We start from the raw sequence: 18,745 nt of genomic DNA, 5'->3' as shown, positions 1-18,745 counted from the left end.
ACTCTATTGTTCGGTTATGGTACGACGAAGTCTTTATGAAAGAGGCCCGTAAGGGACCCTGCGTTCCCTGGCAGCAAAATTACGCCCGCTGGCAGCACACAACACCTGTCAATCATGTAACGGTCATGATTGCTCTTGATACAATGAACAAAGATCGTGGAGCCCCTTGCTTGGTTCCCGGAAGCCACCGGTGGCGAGAGGGCGGATTGCTTCCTTCTGTTCCCTACGATCCCGCCAAGGACGAGGCACAGCAGTTAAACACCATTTGGGAAATCACCAACGAGGAAGAGAGCGAAATGCTCATGGACACACCTCCAGCGACGGTGGACATGAAGCGCGGCGAGGCCCTTCTCATTCATCCTCTGACACTTTTCGCTACGCACGGAAATCGCTCGCTGGACGCCGTGCGCTGCTGTTTTATACATTACATGGGCGGTAAGACGTACGCAACCCAGAACGGACCGCTGCTGCCACACACCACTCAATTCCAGGCGGGCGCTATGATTCAGGGGCCGTTCTATCCGGTGGTTTTCGACCCCGCGATGACAGAGGAGCTGGCAATGTTGCCCGGGGAATCCGCGGCACAGAACGACATCACCGAAGAGGTGTAGCAACGTGAGAGGCTCCAACACATTCTTTTTTTTTCTTCACTTATTCGCCTTTCTGCCATTGCCTTGATTTGGGGGTTCTGATTGGAACTCCGGCTGTGCCACAATTCAAACCCTATAAGAGCACCCGGTGCCGCATATGTTTCTTCATTTCACACGTTTCTTTTTTTTTTTTTTTTTTTCGGCGGAGCACCACGCGCTAGCCGCGAATAGCGTTTTTGCTTCCACCCCGCGCACGCTCCCTGACATCGACGGCACGTCCACCACAGCGTCCGCCAAAAAGGTCACACCAACGTAGCACACCACCGACGTCCCGAGACCGGCGTTCAACTCCACACCCACACGCACGTCCCGCACGCACAAGTCCGCGCCGTCGGTGCTCGGTGGCTCGGGAACAGCAACGGGCAGGCACGCATCGCCGTGGCCGCCCTCAGCGCACGTGCAGGCGCAGCCATCACTCAAGGCCGTCGTCGTGTACGCGGGGAAGCACAACGCCGCGAGGGTGCATGGGTCGCTGCAGGTCAGGACGGTGGCGTTGTACACGGACGGGATAACGTATTTCGCTTCCTCCACGCCGTTCACACTGTTGCACGCGGCCAAAATCGCTCCGTTTGTGAGGTCGCTAGAAAATGAGGGTATCTGCAGCATTGTTGGCGTGACCGTGCAGGACATGAATCGGTTGCCGGACACGGACACCATGGAGTCGCGGAGGTTCGCCTCGGGGCTCAAAACAGCAAAAGCACCCACTGGGGACACGCGGCAGACGTTGCCGCTCAACTGCAGCCAGGAGTTGTAGTAAATGTAGGAAGAGTGGCTTGAAAAGAAAACAGCCGAGCTTCCTTGCATGTCGTTGTCCCGAAAAACAACCGCTGACTGGGACTCCACACAAAATACCCAAAGAAACAGCATGAAGTACTGCACCGGCCTCGTCACAACGTTGCCTCGGATCACCACAGCAGAGCTGTTCAGTACACACAGCGACAAGAATTCGGTATAACCTTCAAGATGTATCAGCGTACTGTCGCCGCCAGTCATGTGAAACACGTTGCCCAACACCGCAAACACGGAGTGCCACATCACCCTAAGCGCATATTTGACAACTTTAATGGCGCTTGACGACGTCGCCACGGTCTGAAACACATTGCCAGTAAACACCACCGCGGAGTCGTTGCTGATCGCCAGCTCATTCATCGCAACACACGACGGTCTGTCAATGACCAAACCCAAACGAAAAATCAGCCTCGTGACCGTGAAGCGGTTCCCGCTGACCGTGATGTCTGTGTGCGGTGGGAACCCACCCTCCGGGCTAAGCAACGCGTCATGGAACGTGTTGCCGGTAACGACGATTTTCAGCGACCCCACAGCGGCGTACGCATTGCCCAACAGCAACAGCACGGCGCCGTCCCTCCACGTGCATCCATCGAACGTGACGCTCGCCACGTCGCCCGTCATCCCCCCAATCAGCACCGTCAGGAACATCCCACCCCCGCTGAACGTCACGTTGCGGTAGCACAGCCACGACAGCCCGCTGCCCACAGTCTGCGCCACCTCGGGGTACTCCATGTCGCTGATGCACTCACCAACCGGCGGCGGTGGCGGTGTGGGCGGCACTGGTGGCGGCGGTGGCGGCGGCGGGCCAGCAGGCACAGGCGCCGGGACGCACACATCGCCGTGTCCTCCTGCAGCGCACTGGCACTCGCAGTCGCTGACCGCCGTCGTCAGCGGTGCAAAGCAGTCGCCGTCCTTCGTGCACTCCCCGCACGCAGCAACCGTCGTCACGTTGGTGATGCCGTTCAGCTCCAGTTCTGCCGCCGTCGTCACCAGTCGTCCAAGAACCGTCAGACACCCAGCAACGAACCGGTAGCCGTCCCCAGCCTGCGATAGCAGAGGCCTCGACAACCCCGTCGAGCCCATATTGCAGCCCGTCAGCGTCACCACACTGCTACTGTCGATTCTAATACTAGCATCAAGCAAAAAAAACTGCAACATCGCACCCATTCCCACATCGTTGTCGCGCCAATCCAACCAGCTTGACTCCTGGACGCTCCAAAAATTATATGCGTAGATGGCGCAGGCCACGATACCGCTGTTCCCCACCACGCGCAACACGCTGTGATCCGACACGCTAACTCCGTGGTGCTGATACAGGAAGCTTGTCCCGGAGGCCATCGTATTGTTGAGCAGCGCAAAAACGGAGTGGTCACTCGCACTGAGGATGTACACGTACAACAGATGCATGTACCCATCAAAGCTGCAGTACCGCGCGTAAAGCGAGCTGCCACCCACCAGCGTCAGCGTACCGAACGAGTACAAACCAAAACCACCGTACCTCAAGGCATGCGCCCTGACGTTGCTGACCAACAGTGAAGAAGCAGTCAACACAACGTCGTGCAGCAACAATACGCTACACATGTTGTTCACGGTGTCCGGCAAATGGACCGCGGATGACTGCACCACGTCAACCTCCGTGACGGCGATGTCGCAGAGCTGCGGGAAGGCAAGTGCAAAGGCGACAACGGAGGACCGCATCACCGTCTGGCTCACACGGATCAGGACGCCGGCTGACTCGGCCGCCTCAGCACCCCCAACAAACTGCAGCGCGGCACCCTCAAGAAATGTGCACCCAGTGATCGTGATGTTAATGGGGAGATGCAGCGGCATACTGTCAAGAAAAAACGTCAGCACAGCACCCACGCCGCTGAATGTCACGCCCACGTAGCAGTGGTGCGTCTTCCACATGTTCAGCGTAAGGCTCATCAGCGTCTGGTTCACCACGCAGCTCGTGTCGCCGTCGACGGCTCTCTCCGGCAAGGGCGGCACAACCGTGTCGGGCACCTCGAAGGGAAGACACGACGCGCCATGCCATCCGTCCTTGCAGCTGCACGAGCACGAGCCGCGGTCCACCGACTCCGTCCCGGGCATGTAGCACGCCGCGTCGTCGTTGCACGTGCCGCACCCGAACACCACCACGCCCTCCGGAAACACATCGTCGTACGACGCCTCATCGCCCTGCGGGTTGCACCCAACGACCAACCGCGCAGGCGGCTTCACGACAATGCTCGACGCAAAAAGGTTGCAAAAGACAATGCTCCCGTCCACCTGACGGTTGTGTGCGAGCGCCACAGTAGTGCCGCTGCCCGACAAAAGAATTTCGTGCAGGGTATCTTCCATAGTTATTAGGGAGGCTGCGCTCACGCTGTTGCCCTCCACACGCCACTGCGCACCACCCTGAAGTGTCACAGAGCCTTCCAAATACAACAGCGCGGGAAAAAAAGACCCCGCTCTGCCAAAAAGAGTGCAGTCCGCCACTCTCAGCAGCCCCGCGGAGCCCACGTTTGTATCCCCAAAAAAATAAATGCCATTAGCCGAGCTCATCGTGTTGTTCTCAACGTCAATGTAGCCGCCCTTCATCACATCAATATTTCCAACAAAAGCGGCCGTCTGCACTTCGTCCTCATCCGCCGTTGATAACAGCGTGTTTCCCTTCACAATGATTCCGCCACCATCAACAACAGTGTCGGATATATAGACTGCGTTATTATTCCCCTCGATGCGGTTTTCAATTAGCAACAGCGTCGAGGTCGCACCGAGAAAAAAATCCGAGAAGGCAATAGCGTAGCTCAACGTCGACACAATCGCACTGCCCGCCACCATTATCTGGGATCCAGTGCCAAAATAACCCCTGAACTCCAACTCACCAGAATCCAGCATCGAAGATGTCACGCTCACGTGCACACGCCCACCACTCCCCCTGACCGACAGGCCCACGAGGACGCACTGCAGCAGCGTAATGTTGAGTGTCTGCTCCGGTGCGTCGAAACGCGAGAGGTCCAGCACGATCGCGGCGGTGAAAGTCACGTTGACAAAGCACAGACCACGCACACCGGGATCAGGATAGTCCACGGAGCTGATGCTGCCACCGTGCACGCAGCGGACCTCCGTGTCCTTCGCATCTGAGAGCGGGAACGGTCCAAGGCCGTCCGGAACCGCAGCTGGTAGACAAGTGCCACCGTAGCCACCAGCAGCGCAAACGCACTCACAGCCGCTGATGCCGCTCGTCCTCGCTGCAAAGCACTCGGCGTCCACAGTGCACACGCCACAGTCCAACACCGTCACGGGCGTCCCAATATTGAGGTCTTCTCCGTAATCTGTCACATGAGAGCCTTTTGCCTCGTTGCACACACCGTAGATGGTCAGGCGCGAGTCGGATGGTGGTAACCACTTGCTTGTCATACGTACAATGGATGACGAGTACGAGCCATACGTGAAGTCGTTCTGAAGTATTGACCACACACTCCGATCGCAAAACGCAACGCCATTCTCGTCGGCCACGTACAAAACGTAGGCGGTGCGGAACTCGTTGCCGCGGTGCACGAGCCAACTGCCACCAGTCACGGCCAGCACGTTTGTGATGAGCATGGCAAAGCCGAGACGGAACGTGCCGGACACAACCTGCAGCACGCTGCCGCCATCCACCGCAACGTCCTCAAACACACACGCACCTTTGTAGTATTCGATGCTCAGCGCGCTCCATGAGCTGTTCTGTATGGAGAACACGGAGCCGCCGCTGACACGCAGGTCCGACGCAAGAGCGTACATCACGTACGTCTCCGAAATAACAGCGCAGTTGTCCATGTAGAAGACGCTGGACAGGTTCACGCCAAGGCCGCGCTCCACGAGGAACGTAGCGCACGAGGCGCCGCCACACACCAGCGTCGACCGCGTCATGACAAACCGCGTCGACAGAAGCCGGACGCCGTCCAGGACAAGCGTGGGGCCACACCTCAATCCCGCATGGCCAGGTGTCGTCGGCACGTACCGCGACCCGCCAACTGTCGCACGCAGCGTTGAGTTCGCCATCAGCACACTCGAGTGCAGCGGCATCGCGCCATGCAGCACGACCGTTCCCTCCAGCAACGTCACGTTCGTCATGTTGACGAGAGCGCGGGGCATCAGGCGCGCCGTGCTCTCGCTGAGGCCACCAATCCGCAGCCGCACACCGCCCGCAAGCACGCAGTGTCGCAGCGTCACGTTCAGCGCGTCAGCGAACGCATCCATCGAGCGCAGGTCCACCGTCACAGTGATTGACCCGCTGAACACCACCGAGTCGAAGCACGCCGTCGCACGCCCACCGCCAACCGTCACGGACTCCGTCAGCGTCACGCCACTCACGCAGTCCTGCGAACCACCACCGGCCCTCGCAGGCGGCACGTCGAACGGCAGGCACGCCTCGCCCACACCGCCGGCGCGGCAGCTGCACACACAGTCGGAGAACGAAGCAGTCAGCGCATCGAAGCACGCCAGCGCAGCCGCACAGCCGTCGCACGGCACCACGCTCACGGAGGGCAGGCCGGCAGAGCGGTAGTCGCCGCTGCTCTGCAGCACCCGGCCGCCAGCACGGTTGCACTGCACCCACACGGCGCCGCTCGTGATCGTCGGCCCGGAGAAGAGCGTCGCGCCGGCGGCAGTGCAGCGCGCAATCGACACGGTGCCGCCGCTCAGCGTAACCCCCGACAGCGACGCCACAGACGACGCCTCACCCACCGCCCACACGTCGCGCAGCTCCAGCCACCCGCCGACACCGACCGTCCCACCGTCGCAGCGCACCAGCGACGACGCAACAGACCCCTCGACGCGCACAAAGCGCAGCACCGAGTCAAGCACCGCAAGGCGCTCGCCAAGCACAATGCCGCCGCCGCTGCTCACAACCGAAACGTTCGTCACAGAGAACACCGAGTGGTTACGCAGACTGAGACGCGACGAGGACGCCACATGCATCGCGGACGCCGTCTGACCACCCGACGCCTCCAGCGACACGCCGTCAAGCACTACCGCGCTCGACAGCAGTTCCGCGCCGCCGCCAACGTACACCGCCGACCCGCCCGCCTGCAACGACCTCAGCACAGTGCTGCTCACACGCAGCTGCGACTGCAACAGCGACGTCGCGTGCAGCACAAGCGGCGACGCCACCGCGTTCGTCAGCCCGCTCAGCTGCGAGTAGCGCATCGGCCCCGGCGTCACAATCGTCGAGTCACGGACCGTCACGTTCGTGTGTGCCGGCAGGTTGTGCACAAACACAAGCGAGCAGTAGCCCCCAGACAGCCCGCTCACGCTCACCTCCAGGCTCCGGTCACTCGCCGGCTCGCCGCTGTGGCCCCGCACGTAGATCTGCGCACCGCCGTCGCACACGCAGTTCCTCAGTTCGATGCGCAGTGTGCCGGGAAGCATCGCCGCAACGTCGAACACAACAGCCACGCCGTTCGTGATGGACACGCCGTCCATCAGCACCGTGCCCACGGCGCGGCCAACCGTGATGGCTCTGTCCACCGTGCCGCCCCGCAGTCGCAGCACCACCGCATGCACCGCGGGCATCCACGCCGCCGCAACCAGCGCCAACACCACGAGCAGCGCCACACGCACGGCCGCAATGACCCTGCGCCGCTCGCGGTGCCGGCTGCGCGGACACGCACCCACCGCAGACCACATCCACCGACCAAAACAGTTACCAACAGAGCTGTCGCGGTGTGTCGCACTCGCCCCGTCGACCATTCCTCTTGCTTAGCAAATCCCTACCTAAAGATGGCAAATCCAGAAACACAATTCTGCCAGATCGTTATCCCTCTAATACCATTCCTAATACCGCAAGTAATGCCTAACACCTTGAAAAGGTAATTGCGCTGGTCAAGCAAGGGTATCTCTAACTGTTTGGTCAAAAAAGAAAGAGGAATCAACAATAGTAACCAAACACAGTGGCGCGCAGAAGCATCCGGCCGCAGTCAGTCCCCGCCAATGCACAAAAAACGACAGAAAAAAGCTCAGACACAACCACGCCAGTGACACCATCGCCCTCCCACCGCCAACGCAGCCTCACACAACCACCATGACGAGTGGCGCGATCCCGGAGAAGAGGCACATGACCATTGGCATATCGCTTTTGCCCGAACAACTCCATCGCATGGCAACCCCGATGCCTTGAAATACAAACAAGGGCCGAGACAGTACCACGTGGCGACGTTACAACCGCATCCATCGAGCGCGCAAAAGAAAGCGCTGGTGGCACAAAAAGACGTAGAGAGCGTATCTTCTGCCAACAAAGAATGGCTGTTTCTCGCTTACGCAATTCGGCGTTGCACGACGAACAGCGTCCAGGCATATTGCGCGCACACGGCATACACAGAAAGGGAAAGCGGAAGACGAGCAGCCAGACACAGGGGAAAGGATCCACACCAATTGTTGTTTTTCCTCGCGTCAGGCCAATTTCCTGCACGCCAACAAACATCACTCCCAAAACACGTCGAGAAGTGACACAGCGGGCTCCCACAATCCCTCCTCGCAAGGCACCGGTGCCTGGCAGAACGTGAGAAAGGCCACCCACGCCACAAACAGCCACTCGCTGCTGCAGCTACAATGCGCCGTGTGGACCGCACACAACTCTCCGCATCATGCGCGGTCGTCCCCACTCACGCACATCATCGCAGACGTGTCGCAGTCCACAACAACGGGTACAGCGAAAGGACCCACTGCGCTACCCACAGCTGAAGCGTCGGTGCCGCACACGCACAGCGCCCACTACAACAACAGCGCATCAGCAGCAACTCTCCGGCGAGCGGCACAGTGCTGGGCATCAAGCGGACACTCACACATCCGCACGCACGCCGCAGAGCCTCTTGTATTGACTGCGTGGCCTAGCAGCGGTCGCAAAAAAGCTCACAAATGTACTCACAAGCAACGCCACCCACGTCGCACAGCAAGAAAGAGCCATGCGCAAACCATCCGCTCCCCTCCGAGTGCACCCAGCCACCCCCGCGTCATTGCAGAGAGGAACACAAGTAGCCGCCCTCGCGGACCATCGGTGCCTCTAGCAGGAAATAAAAAGTAATGGCGCATGTCAGCAGCAAAGCCGGCAGAGGAACAATCAACGGAACTCGGTGACACAAAGTAGAAGTGGAAGCGGCAGAAAAAAAAAGTGAGCCGCAGTGCTTTGCAGTAGAACAAGCTCCAATGGAAAAAGATTCAAGCAGTACCCCAAGGAAAAAAAAAAAGAATAAAACAGAATTACCCCAGCAGATAATTTTATTTCGCGTGTCAAAAAGAATAATAAGACTGTGTGTGTATGTGCGCATGAGTATTACCTGCGCAATGAAAAAATAGATCGCCCTGCTGCACGAGCCCACGCGCCCAGCAAATTTAATGCGGCATTCGGCCTTGTCTTCGACGCGTCAGCTTTGCCATCCGTGGGACGCACGGCAGTGAACTCTCCATCGCGTGGAGGCAGAAAAGAAAGGGAAACAAACAGGGAAACCCGTCACTCATGGCAATTTGTATGGGAAACGAGTATTGGGGCAAAAAAAAAAAAAAAATGGAATGCCGATTATCCCACAAAAGCACCAGTGGAAAGAAAAAGTAAAAATGAGATTAAAAAAAAAAAAAACTTTCCCTCCCAACAAAAATAAAAAATAAAAAAGATTCCTCAAGGTGCAAAAAATAGCTCCGGGAAACAAAAATTTGTCATTTCCCATGAGGCCTCGCAAATTCATCCCTCCCTTTTTATTCAAATGAGAGCCGTCATTCCCCACAACCCCAGCAGAAAAAGCAGTAATACGCGAGTCACACATCCATGCACGGTGGTGTCACCGTTTCCTCCATGGAGTCTCAAGCCAGTAATGTTCCAGAAATTAACTGTGCAGTCACCAGAGGACGGTGCCACATCGTGCGTTCAGCGAATCGCATCCGTTTCAAAGGTGGTGCTTTTATTAGCCTGTGCAGTGTCAACTCCCTTTGTCGACCCTCCTTATCGTTTCCAAAAGGAATTTCAGCTGCACCAGACTAGGAATTCTTGGGGATGCCCTTCGTGGAATTCCGTTCGGCGCCATTGTGTGGAGCAGGACTGGTATCTAGACCCACTGTTGTCTCGCGAGCAGCGTCCTCTTCTTTGAGGTCAGTCGTGTGCTTTTCACTGCGGGCTTCAGGTACCTGGGACGGCACATCTTCACTCTCAGCCGTAAGCGGATTGCCTTGCCGCAGTTGGCGCACAGTGGCCTCTTGCTGCGGCGACCTCGATTCACCATCACCAGTCGGCTCTTCTTTCGCCACCACCTTCCCTTTTCCTTCTTTTCATCTTTCGTCGTGGAAGAGATATGATCCCCACAGGATAATCCAGCATCAATGAGTTCATCGCTTTTCGTTGCCGTTGCAGGCAGTGTTTGTGCATTTTTCTTTTTTTGGCTCATTCGTCTTCGTCGGTTCGCAGTTGTTCCTCTGCATGTATTGGGAACTTGGGTGCATAAAGTGGTGGTGAATTTACCGTTTCCTGGGTGAAAGTATTCCCAGAAACAGTTTCCTTAGTGCCCTTCTGCCTGAGAAACAGACCTCGTAACCGCGGATGGATACACTTTAGGCACAACAACATCGTTAACGGAAATTGCCTCAGAGATCCGTTCGGAGGTAGCCTTCAAAGCACCGCCGGATACCGTCTGATCCTCCAACTCTGTGTTTGATTAGCCAGCAGCAGCTGGTATTGGAAGCGTGTCTTTGCCGACTGTGATTCTCTCGATGTCTTTCTCCGCCAGTTCGCGGTTGTACAAAAAAAAAAAAAAAGTTGCGCACCGTCAAAGGACTGCTCCCTCCCGTCATCCTGCTGTTCCCCACCAATGTAGAATTCCGTGAGTTCCTACTCGAATTGAGCAGAAAGCCAGAATAGACCTCTTAGTAAATAGCCTTCCCACCAACACGTGCACATAACATTCGTCGCTTATACCCATTCTTACGGCCACCTGTTACGTTGTGTTTGATGTTCCCAAATTACCGTCATCATCGTCTGACAATGCCGGATTCCTACCTGTCAATTTTACTTCGCACTTCCTCTCCTTCGTGTACAACAGGTGCAAGAGCACAGTACTGCTGCCCTCCTTTGACACACCATGGTTGATCGCTGTCGCCAAAAGAGTAGAAATGTTGTTCGCAAATTTACACAACTGTTTATGCGCCATTTTGCCGACAAGCCACTCATCTCCTGCCCAGCAAATTCGAACGTCACACCCCGCTCCGCGCCTGCCAATGCCCCATGAAAGGCTGCGTTCACGCAGAGGTACTCGTCCCTCCGCTCGGTACCGGTTACGTTACAAAACAGCCAACAAGCCCTTTGGTGGGAGCAGGACCATTAAGCACACCCTTTGTACGCAGACCAACCTTGCCGTTGGAATTGCGCTTCCGTGGGGCGGTGTTCACTTCCTTCCAGCTCCTCACCATATCAATTATCCAATTCCTCTGCTCACTCAGGCGCACAGAGGCAAGAATGTATGACACTCCATCAGACCTCTTTTCGAACAATGAAATAAATTCGTTGCCAACGCCATAAAGCCTGGCACTGGAAATAACGCCACCACCCGCAATAAATTTTGGAAGCAATTTCTTTTTTTTTTTTCTGCTCTTACCAGTCGTAGTAACTACACCTCCAATGTGCAGCTCTGGTAAGCGCCGATGGAATTCAGCAGCGGATAGAAATACCGCTCCGCGGGCAGCCATGTAAATGGCTGCATCATGTGCCCTTCCGACCCATTTGTGCGGCGTCTGCCACCTCTCCGCGCGCTGCGGATGAGCAGCGGGCGCTTGGCTTCCTCCCTGGCAAAGAGTGCTAGACCCCGGCACCACGTCGAGGTGGCCGGCTGCGCCAGGGTGGGACCAAAATCCTAAAGTCGTTGCACGTCGGTTGACAAAGTTGCATACAAACTTTTGCTTCGCCTTTTTTGTCCGAATACGCTGACGTGGTGAGAAGTATACCCCGCCTTTCCACAAATTCTGCACTAATGAAACCTCTCTGACAACAGTATTCTCCTCCACCAGTATACTTACCAAAGAAAAAAAAAAAATGAAACATCTCACCAACCCATAACAAACAAAACTGAGAAGAATTCTCTCATGCCCCAAAGAAACAGTGCGCGAGATGTCTTGTTTTTCCAGCCATTTAGCAGATAAATTCTATGGACCGCACTTGGCACGGCAACGCGTGCCCCCGGACACCATGGGGCTGTAATTTGACCCGGCAACACGCGGCTGGCTTGGGCGCTGGTGGATGCCGCCGGCCCTGTGCCAAAAACAGCGCCATGAGGGAAACATTGCTGGCTCTTTGCTTCCCCGACAATACTGGGTCCAATTGGCCGTGGTGGCACGCTGGGGCGGCCGGCATTGCCAGTGCGTACGGCTACCGGCGGCATCCACCGCAAAAAAAGCCCTCCGCGAGAGCACGCGCCAACCGAAGACGCCACCAGAAGCGGAGCGCGCGTCCGCACTTCTCTCGGGTGGAACCAGCAGCGCCCCGCACAGCGCAGGGTGCCGCCGCAAGCCCGTCCCCCGTCCGTCGTCTGCTTCTCGTCCGCCCGCGCCGCAGCCGTGAAGGCCCCTCGCTGCTCGCGGCGCTCTGTGCGTCCAGGAGCCCACCACAGCAGCCCCTCCTCTCTCCAGTCGGCGGACTCGGCACAACACACTCGCATGGGCGCGGGGAGTGCGTGAAGGAGAGAGCCCCGCGGCGTCCTCCTGTGGGAAGCCGCACTCGCCAGCTCGCAGTCGCCCACACCGTGGCACGCTCCACCGGCGCGCAACCGTCACACGGCTCGTGCAGCAGCGCCGCCCCTACACTGTGCACACTGCTACAAGAGAACACGCGGGGAAGAAAAAAAGGGGAAGCCGCGCCATCAACAAGCAAGGGGCGGTGGGCCGTTGGCTTTGTCGTGCCCACGGGCGCACCAGCGGCGGGGAGGGCGTCACGGCACGCACTCTCCCACACACGCCGGGAGCCTCACCACCAGCACTGGCGGCAGTCGCACCGTGAGGCGCTCCGTTCACAAAGACACCACACGAACGCACGAGAAGACAGCCCCAAGTCCTCCCAACCACAAGCACCCACCGCGAGATGAGGGCTCAGGCGTGGAAAAGGCCGGAGCAAAAAAAGAAACAACAAATCCCATCCATCCCCCAACCGCAAATAAACGGTATAATAATATGAGAACAAAACAAAACCATATACATTGTTCATTGGTGGCCCGGCCCGCACACTCACATCCACGCCACGTGCTCCCAGCGGAGGCTCGTCAGCAGCCCAACACTACGGGCGCCCACCGCCTCCACCACAGCGCTCCGCACGCAAGTCAAGGGCAGGGAGTGGCACGCTCCACAGGGGCACGGGGCGGTCAATGACACATTTCACGTCATTCGGCCGCAAAGTAAATAGAGAATCAACTGGGGCACACAAAATAATTATACAATACATTCAGAGTAAATAAAAAAGCATCTCCTTCATATATCAATCGCACACGGGATATATTACGTCCTCTGAGACCCGTGACACACGGGCGGCAGGCGAAGTGTCGTTGCCAAAGCGCGCCATCAGCGCAGCGTAGTCGTCCTCCCGCACGTGATGGACACACATCGAGGTCGGCAACACCTGTGAGTGCCCCGTGACACTACGGGCGTCATGGAAATGACACGGCAGCACCTTGACGTATATCATTGGCTGGTACTTTATTACCCTCTCAAGAACCCACCCAACCATCATGTCCTCGCGGTGAAACCGGAGCAGTGCAAACTCTTCCTCACGTTCCTTGCTGTACGGTAGGTACGCCAGGCGCCGCAGCGGCTTGTACGAAACCAACGCCTCCGCCGCATCCCTCGACAAGGTGTAGCACCAGCCAACCATAAACGCGCTACCTGGTAAACCCCTTTTCACAAAAGTCGAAAGACCCATGTGGCTTCCCATGTAGATCCCTCGGCGCGGCAGGAGGCGCAGGTGAGCAACAAACAGCGGCACACGAAGAAACATGTCGTCATCGCCCTTAGCGATGTACCCCGCTGTCGGGAACAGGCGAACCGCAAGGTCAAACCACATGTACGTCTTGCGCGTCATACCTATCTCCGCCTCATCGCCCCAGGAGCCACCGCCACAAATCTTTTTCTTCGTCGCCACACGGCCCTCTTTCATTGGCAGCGCAACCACATCGTTCCACTGCGCCGCCTCCTCCAGCAGCGCGGCAGAGTAGTTGTAGCCGTGCGACGGGTGTCGCCCAAGAACATACAGCACGAGCATCGCACCGGTGAAGTCGTTCGCTCTCGTCGCCACACCGGGGAACCGCCAGCAAGTCGTCCGCTGCAGGTTGCGTCGTGTTCGCCTCTCTTCGTTGTCCGGGGAGGGAATGCCCAGCACAACAAGGTACTCCCGCCGGCTCCACTTGTCCACAGCAGTGCGTGGGATGTAAGCCAGTGCTGCGTCGTCCGCGGCGGCGGCTCGCGAGTGGCGGGGGTTGTTGGGTCCCGACGCGTCATCATCGGCAGTGGTGTCAAGCCTGAGGAACAGAACAGTCGTGGCCGCAATAAAGAGAATCAACAGCAAGGCAACTCGCTTCAGCTTACGCCTCATCGTCGGCAGTTTCGGATTCGCCATGGTCGCTTTTCTTGAGAGAGGCTAGGCAAAATGAAAGGGGCGGAGTGAGTGTAGGGGCATGAGAGAATTCTTCTCAGTTTTGTTTTGTTTTTCCAGCCATTTAGCAGATAAATTCTATGGACCGCACTTGGCACGGCAACGCGTGCCCCCGGACACCATGGGGCTGTAATTTGACCCGGCAACACGCGGCTGGCTTGGGCGCTGGTGGATGCCGCCGGCCCTGTGCCAAAAACAGCGCCATGAGGGAAACATTGCTGGCTCTTTGCTTCCCCGACAATACTGGGTCCAATTGGCCGTGGTGGCACGCTGGGGCGGCCGGCATTGCCAGTGCGTACGGCTACCGGCGGCATCCACCGCAAAAAAAGCCCTCCGCGAGAGCACGCGCCAACCGAAGACGCCACCAGAAGCGGAGCGCGCGTCCGCACTTCTCTCGGGTGGAACCAGCAGCGCCCCGCACAGCGCAGGGTGCCGCCGCAAGCCCGTCCCCCGTCCGTCGTCTGCTTCTCGTCCGCCCGCGCCGCAGCCGTGAAGGCCCCTCGCTGCTCGCGGCGCTCTGTGCGTCCAGGAGCCCACCACAGCAGCCCCTCCTCTCTCCAGTCGGCGGACTCGGCACAACACACTCGCATGGGCGCGGGGAGTGCGTGAAGGAGAGAGCCCCGCGGCGTCCTCCTGTGGGAAGCCGCACTCGCCAGCTCGCAGTCGCCCACACCGTGGCACGCTCCACCGGCGCGCAACCGTCACACGGCTCGTGCAGCAGCGCCGCCCCTACACTGTGCACACTGCTACAAGAGAACACGCGGGGAAGAAAAAAAGGGGAAGCCGCGCCATCAACAAGCAAGGGGCGGTGGGCCGTTGGCTTTGTCGTGCCCACGGGCGCACCAGCGGCGGGGAGGGCGTCACGGCACGCACTCTCCCACACACGCCGGGAGCCTCACCACCAGCACTGGCGGCAGTCGCACCGTGAGGCGCTCCGTTCACAAAGACACCACACGAACGCACGAGAAGACAGCCCCAAGTCCTCCCAACCACAAGCACCCACCGCGAGATGAGGGCTCAGGCGTGGAAAAGGCCGGAGCAAAAAAAGAAACAACAAATCCCATCCATCCCCCAACCGCAAATAAACGGTATAATAATATGAGAACAAAACAAAACCATATACATTGTTCATTGGTGGCCCGGCCCGCACACTCACATCCACGCCACGTGCTCCCAGCGGAGGCTCGTCAGCAGCCCAACACTACGGGCGCCCACCGCCTCCACCACAGCGCTCCGCACGCAAGTCAAGGGCAGGGAGTGGCACGCTCCACAGGGGCACGGAGCGGTCAATGACACATTTCACGTCATTCGGCCGCAAAGTACATAGAAAATCAACTGGGGCACACCAAATAATTATACAATACATTCAGAGTAAATAAAAAGGCATCTCCTTCATATATCAATCACAAGAGGGGTATATCACGTCCTCTGAGACCCGTGACACACGGGCGGCAGGCGATGTGTCGTTGCCGAAGCGCGCCATCAGCGCAGCGTAGTCGTCCTCCCGCACGTGATGGACACCCATCGAGGTCGGCAACACCTGTGAGTGCCCCGTGCCATTACGGGCATCATGGAAATGACACGGCAGCACCTTGACGTATATCATTGGCTGGTAATTTATTACCCTCTCAAGAACCCACCCGACCATCACATCCTCGTGCTGCATATGAATTGAAATAAACTCTTCCTCACTTTCCTTGCTGTACGGTAGGTACGCCAGGCGCCGCAGCGGCTTGTACGAAACCAACGCCTCCGCCACATCCCTCGACAAGGTGTAGCACCAGCCAATCATAAATTTTGCACCTACGGAACGACCCTTCACCCATAATGCTGATCCTCCATGGATGCCCATGTAGATCCCTCGGCGCGGCAGGAGGCGCAGGTGAGCAACAAACAGCGGCACACGAAGAAACATGTCGTCATCGCCCTTAGCGATGTACCCCGCTGTCGGGAACAGGCGAACCGCAAGGTCAAACCACATGTACGTCTTGCGCGTCATACCTATCTCCGCCTCATCGCCCCAGGAGCCACCGCCACAAATCTTTTTCTTCGTCGTCACACGGCCCTCTTTCATTGGCAGCGCAACCACATCGTTCCACTGCGCCGCCTCCTCCAGCAGCGCGGCAGAGTAGTTGTAGCCGTGCGACGGGTGTCGCCCAAGAACATACAGCACGAGCATCGCACCGGTGAAGTCGTTCGCTCTCGTCGCCACACCGGGGAACCGCCAGCAAGTCGTCCGCTGCAGGTTGCGTCGTGTTCGCCTCTCTTCGTTGTCCGGGGAGGGAATGCCCAGCACAACAAGGTACTCCCGCCGGCTCCACTTGTCCACAACACTGCGTGGGATGTAAGCCAGTGCTGCGTCGTCCGCGGCGGCGGCTCGCGAGTGGCGGGGGTTGTTGGGTCCCGACGCGTCATCATCGGCAGTGGTGTCAAGCCTGAGGAACAGAACAGTCGTGGCCGCAATAAAGAGAATCAACAGCAAAGCAACTCGCTTCAGCTTACGCCTCAGCTTACGCTTCATCGTCGGCAGTTTCGGATTCGCCATAGTCGTTTTTCTTGAGAGAGGCTAGGCAAAATGAAAGGGGCAAAGAGTGTGTAGGGGCATGAGAGAATTCTTCTCAGTTTTGTTTTGTTTTTCCAGCCATTTAGCAGATAAATTCTATGGACCGCACTTGGCACGGCAACGCGTGCCCCCGGACACCATGGGGCTGTAATTTGACCCGGCAACACGCGGCTGGCTTGGGCGCTGGTGGATGCCGCCGGCCCTGTGCCAAAAACAGCGCCATGAGGGAAACATTGCTGGCTCTTTGCTTCCCCGACAATACTGGGTCCAATTGGCCGTGGTGGCACGCTGGGGCGGCCGGCATTGCCAGGAGAAGGGTCTCCAGTTGGGCTCTTCGCTTTGTCCTGGAGGACCTGGATCGTGTGTCTCCCGGTCCGCCCACACGACCGGGGTGTGGAGGTGACTGGCTGTGGTTCCCCTCTCCGTCAGGCCTGGCAATTGACCGTGATACGCGCGGTGCCGCCTTCCGCAGGTATTTCCCACCACGGCCCCTTCGTCAGACACTTTACCCCCACAAGAATGCCGCTAGCATTTGCGGGATTTACGCCTATGCATTGGCAGCGTGGCAGCGACCAAATCCCGGCGCGGCAGCGACGGAGGTCCGGAGCGCTGCGCTGCGGAATGGTTGGCTTTCGGCCTCCCGAAAAGTCGCGCCCGCGTCCCTCGGTGGCGGGCCCCTGGCGCCACGATGGGGTATTCAAACGCGGAACAATCAGGGACCGAGCGTCGCGGAAAACGGCCGACGCCAACATTGCGATGGGAAAACTCTGCGTATACTCCGCTCTCCGGATCCGCTGGCTCCAAAAAAAAAAAAAAAAAGCATGGAGCGGGAACCGAGGAAGTGAAGAGGATTTACTTCACAAAGATGCTGGCGCAGTTTCTTTTCAAGGTGGAACCGCTCTGCGCCCAACATTGCCTCCGCGCGGCGAGAAAACGCAAAGCCCTTCGCAAATGCGACGGAGCTTAGATGCTCCTGGTATGTGTCTTCTCACTCCCATGTCCTCATTCATTGGTTTGTTCTTTTACTTATTCTCGGCAACAACAGATTGACGTGCCACCGCGCTTTCCCGGTGCGGCTGTGTGGCGTGGTTGTGTTTTGCGTCCTTCGCTGCGGCTCCCTCTCCGGGGGCCGGGGCTCCCTTTCATATCTCCACTTGGTGTGAGGCGGAAGTGCTTGGCGATGGCGGTCAGCGTTCTTGTGCTGTGGGTCATCGCCATGACACCGAATTATTCGTTTGTCAGGCCTTAGATCGGGCAAATTCTTTACGAGAAAGCGTCAGCAGGGTTGTTTCTGCGCACGTGCAGCTCCGGCAACAAGGTTTTAAGCACGCGCAAGGAAGAGCCAGTTTGCAAAGCAAGCGACGAAGACCTCAGGCATTTACAAGAATAGAAGACACGACAAAAAGCCAACATGGTGGAAAATAGCAATAAGAATCCCCACGCTTCAGGGAAAACAAGTATGGCTGCGCAATAAACAACAAAGCACGAAAGCCCGCATCGGCCAAACGCAATGGAACTTGTTTTTTTATATACGTGCAATGAGTATTTATCGTGTCGAGGTGGCGTTTCCCACCCGGTAGGTGTCCTTCATGCCTTGCCCACGCCGCCAACAGTCTGGGAGCTCCTGTAAAAACCACCTGCTCCTCAAAGGGAGAAGAAGAAGAAGAAAGCACAGGATAGTAAAAACAGTGTCAAAAACACCAATCCCACACGCACAAAGAGCGTGCAGGTAAACGTTGGGGAAAATGGACCCATCGCCCTTTTCCCCACGGCCACCGCTTGCAAAACAAGCGGAGAAAGAAGAAAGGGAAAAAAAAAAAAAAGAGGCCACTCACAGCGGAGCAAACTACACACAAATAGACGCCAAAGGAATTTAAAAAAAAAAAACAAAAAAAAACACTAATAAAACGTATATGTAGATGAACGCAAAGAAAAAATATATTTTTTTTTTTCTTTTTTTTTTTTCCTTTCTTCTTCTTCTTTCTTCTTGTTTATGTTCTTTTTTCCGTTTTTGTTTGTTTTCTCTTTTTTCTCTTTTCTCTTTTTTTTTTTTTTTTTTTTTTTTTTTTGCTGCATCCCCCGCAACGTTTCATTCGTTGAAAAAAA

The 18,745-nt window shown here is 57.1% G+C and overlaps 5 protein-coding genes across 5 annotated transcripts, besides 12 other annotated features; 1 reads left to right on the top strand and 4 right to left on the bottom strand.

Moving 5' to 3' along the window:
* Positions 1-844: a sequence feature (heterozygous, Esmeraldo-like haplotype).
* Positions 36-611, top strand: Tc00.1047053504557.60 (hypothetical protein, conserved; the record flags this gene model as incomplete). The annotated part of the gene is made up of 1 exon (XM_804241.1): positions 36-611. The coding sequence occupies one exon, from the start codon at positions 36-38 to the stop codon at positions 609-611; it is 576 nt and encodes a 191-aa protein (XP_809334.1).
* Positions 756-7,157, bottom strand: Tc00.1047053504557.50 (dispersed gene family protein 1 (DGF-1), putative; the record flags this gene model as incomplete). Its single annotated transcript, XM_804240.1, has 1 exon — positions 756-7,157. The coding sequence occupies one exon, from the start codon at positions 7,155-7,157 to the stop codon at positions 756-758; it is 6,402 nt and encodes a 2,133-aa protein (XP_809333.1).
* Positions 768-790: a microsatellite.
* Positions 845-6,943: a sequence feature (areas not merged during assembly with more than two copies in the genome that could not be assigned to a particular haplotype).
* Positions 2,193-2,243: a microsatellite.
* Positions 6,944-7,117: a sequence feature (haploid, Esmeraldo-like haplotype).
* Positions 7,118-8,140: a sequence feature (heterozygous, Esmeraldo-like haplotype).
* Tc00.1047053504557.40 (uncharacterized protein) lies at positions 7,336-7,887 on the bottom strand (the record flags this gene model as incomplete). The annotated part of the gene is made up of 1 exon (XM_804239.1): positions 7,336-7,887. The coding sequence occupies one exon, from the start codon at positions 7,885-7,887 to the stop codon at positions 7,336-7,338; it is 552 nt and encodes a 183-aa protein (XP_809332.1).
* Positions 8,141-11,150: a sequence feature (areas not merged during assembly with more than two copies in the genome that could not be assigned to a particular haplotype).
* Positions 11,018-11,283: a mobile genetic element.
* Positions 11,151-12,262: a sequence feature (heterozygous, Esmeraldo-like haplotype).
* Positions 12,263-17,000: a sequence feature (areas not merged during assembly with more than two copies in the genome that could not be assigned to a particular haplotype).
* On the bottom strand, positions 12,907-14,040 carry Tc00.1047053504557.20 (UDP-Gal or UDP-GlcNAc-dependent glycosyltransferase, putative; the record flags this gene model as incomplete). The annotated part of the gene is made up of 1 exon (XM_804238.1): positions 12,907-14,040. One exon carries the CDS (start codon positions 14,038-14,040, stop codon positions 12,907-12,909), a length of 1,134 nt encoding a protein of 377 aa, XP_809331.1.
* Tc00.1047053504557.10 (UDP-Gal or UDP-GlcNAc-dependent glycosyltransferase, putative) lies at positions 15,476-16,621 on the bottom strand (the record flags this gene model as incomplete). Its single annotated transcript, XM_804237.1, has 1 exon — positions 15,476-16,621. One exon carries the CDS (start codon positions 16,619-16,621, stop codon positions 15,476-15,478), a length of 1,146 nt encoding a protein of 381 aa, XP_809330.1.
* Positions 17,001-18,745: a sequence feature (haploid, Esmeraldo-like haplotype).
* Positions 18,581-18,708: a sequence feature (A-rich).

This window comes from Trypanosoma cruzi, genomic scaffold, assembly GCF_000209065.1.
Source record: "Trypanosoma cruzi strain CL Brener 1047053512515 genomic scaffold, whole genome shotgun sequence".
In the NCBI taxonomy this organism is placed as follows: Eukaryota; Euglenozoa; class Kinetoplastea; order Trypanosomatida; family Trypanosomatidae; genus Trypanosoma; species Trypanosoma cruzi.
Note: the sequence above shows the minus strand (reverse complement) of the source record. Positions and strands in the feature narration are given on the sequence as shown.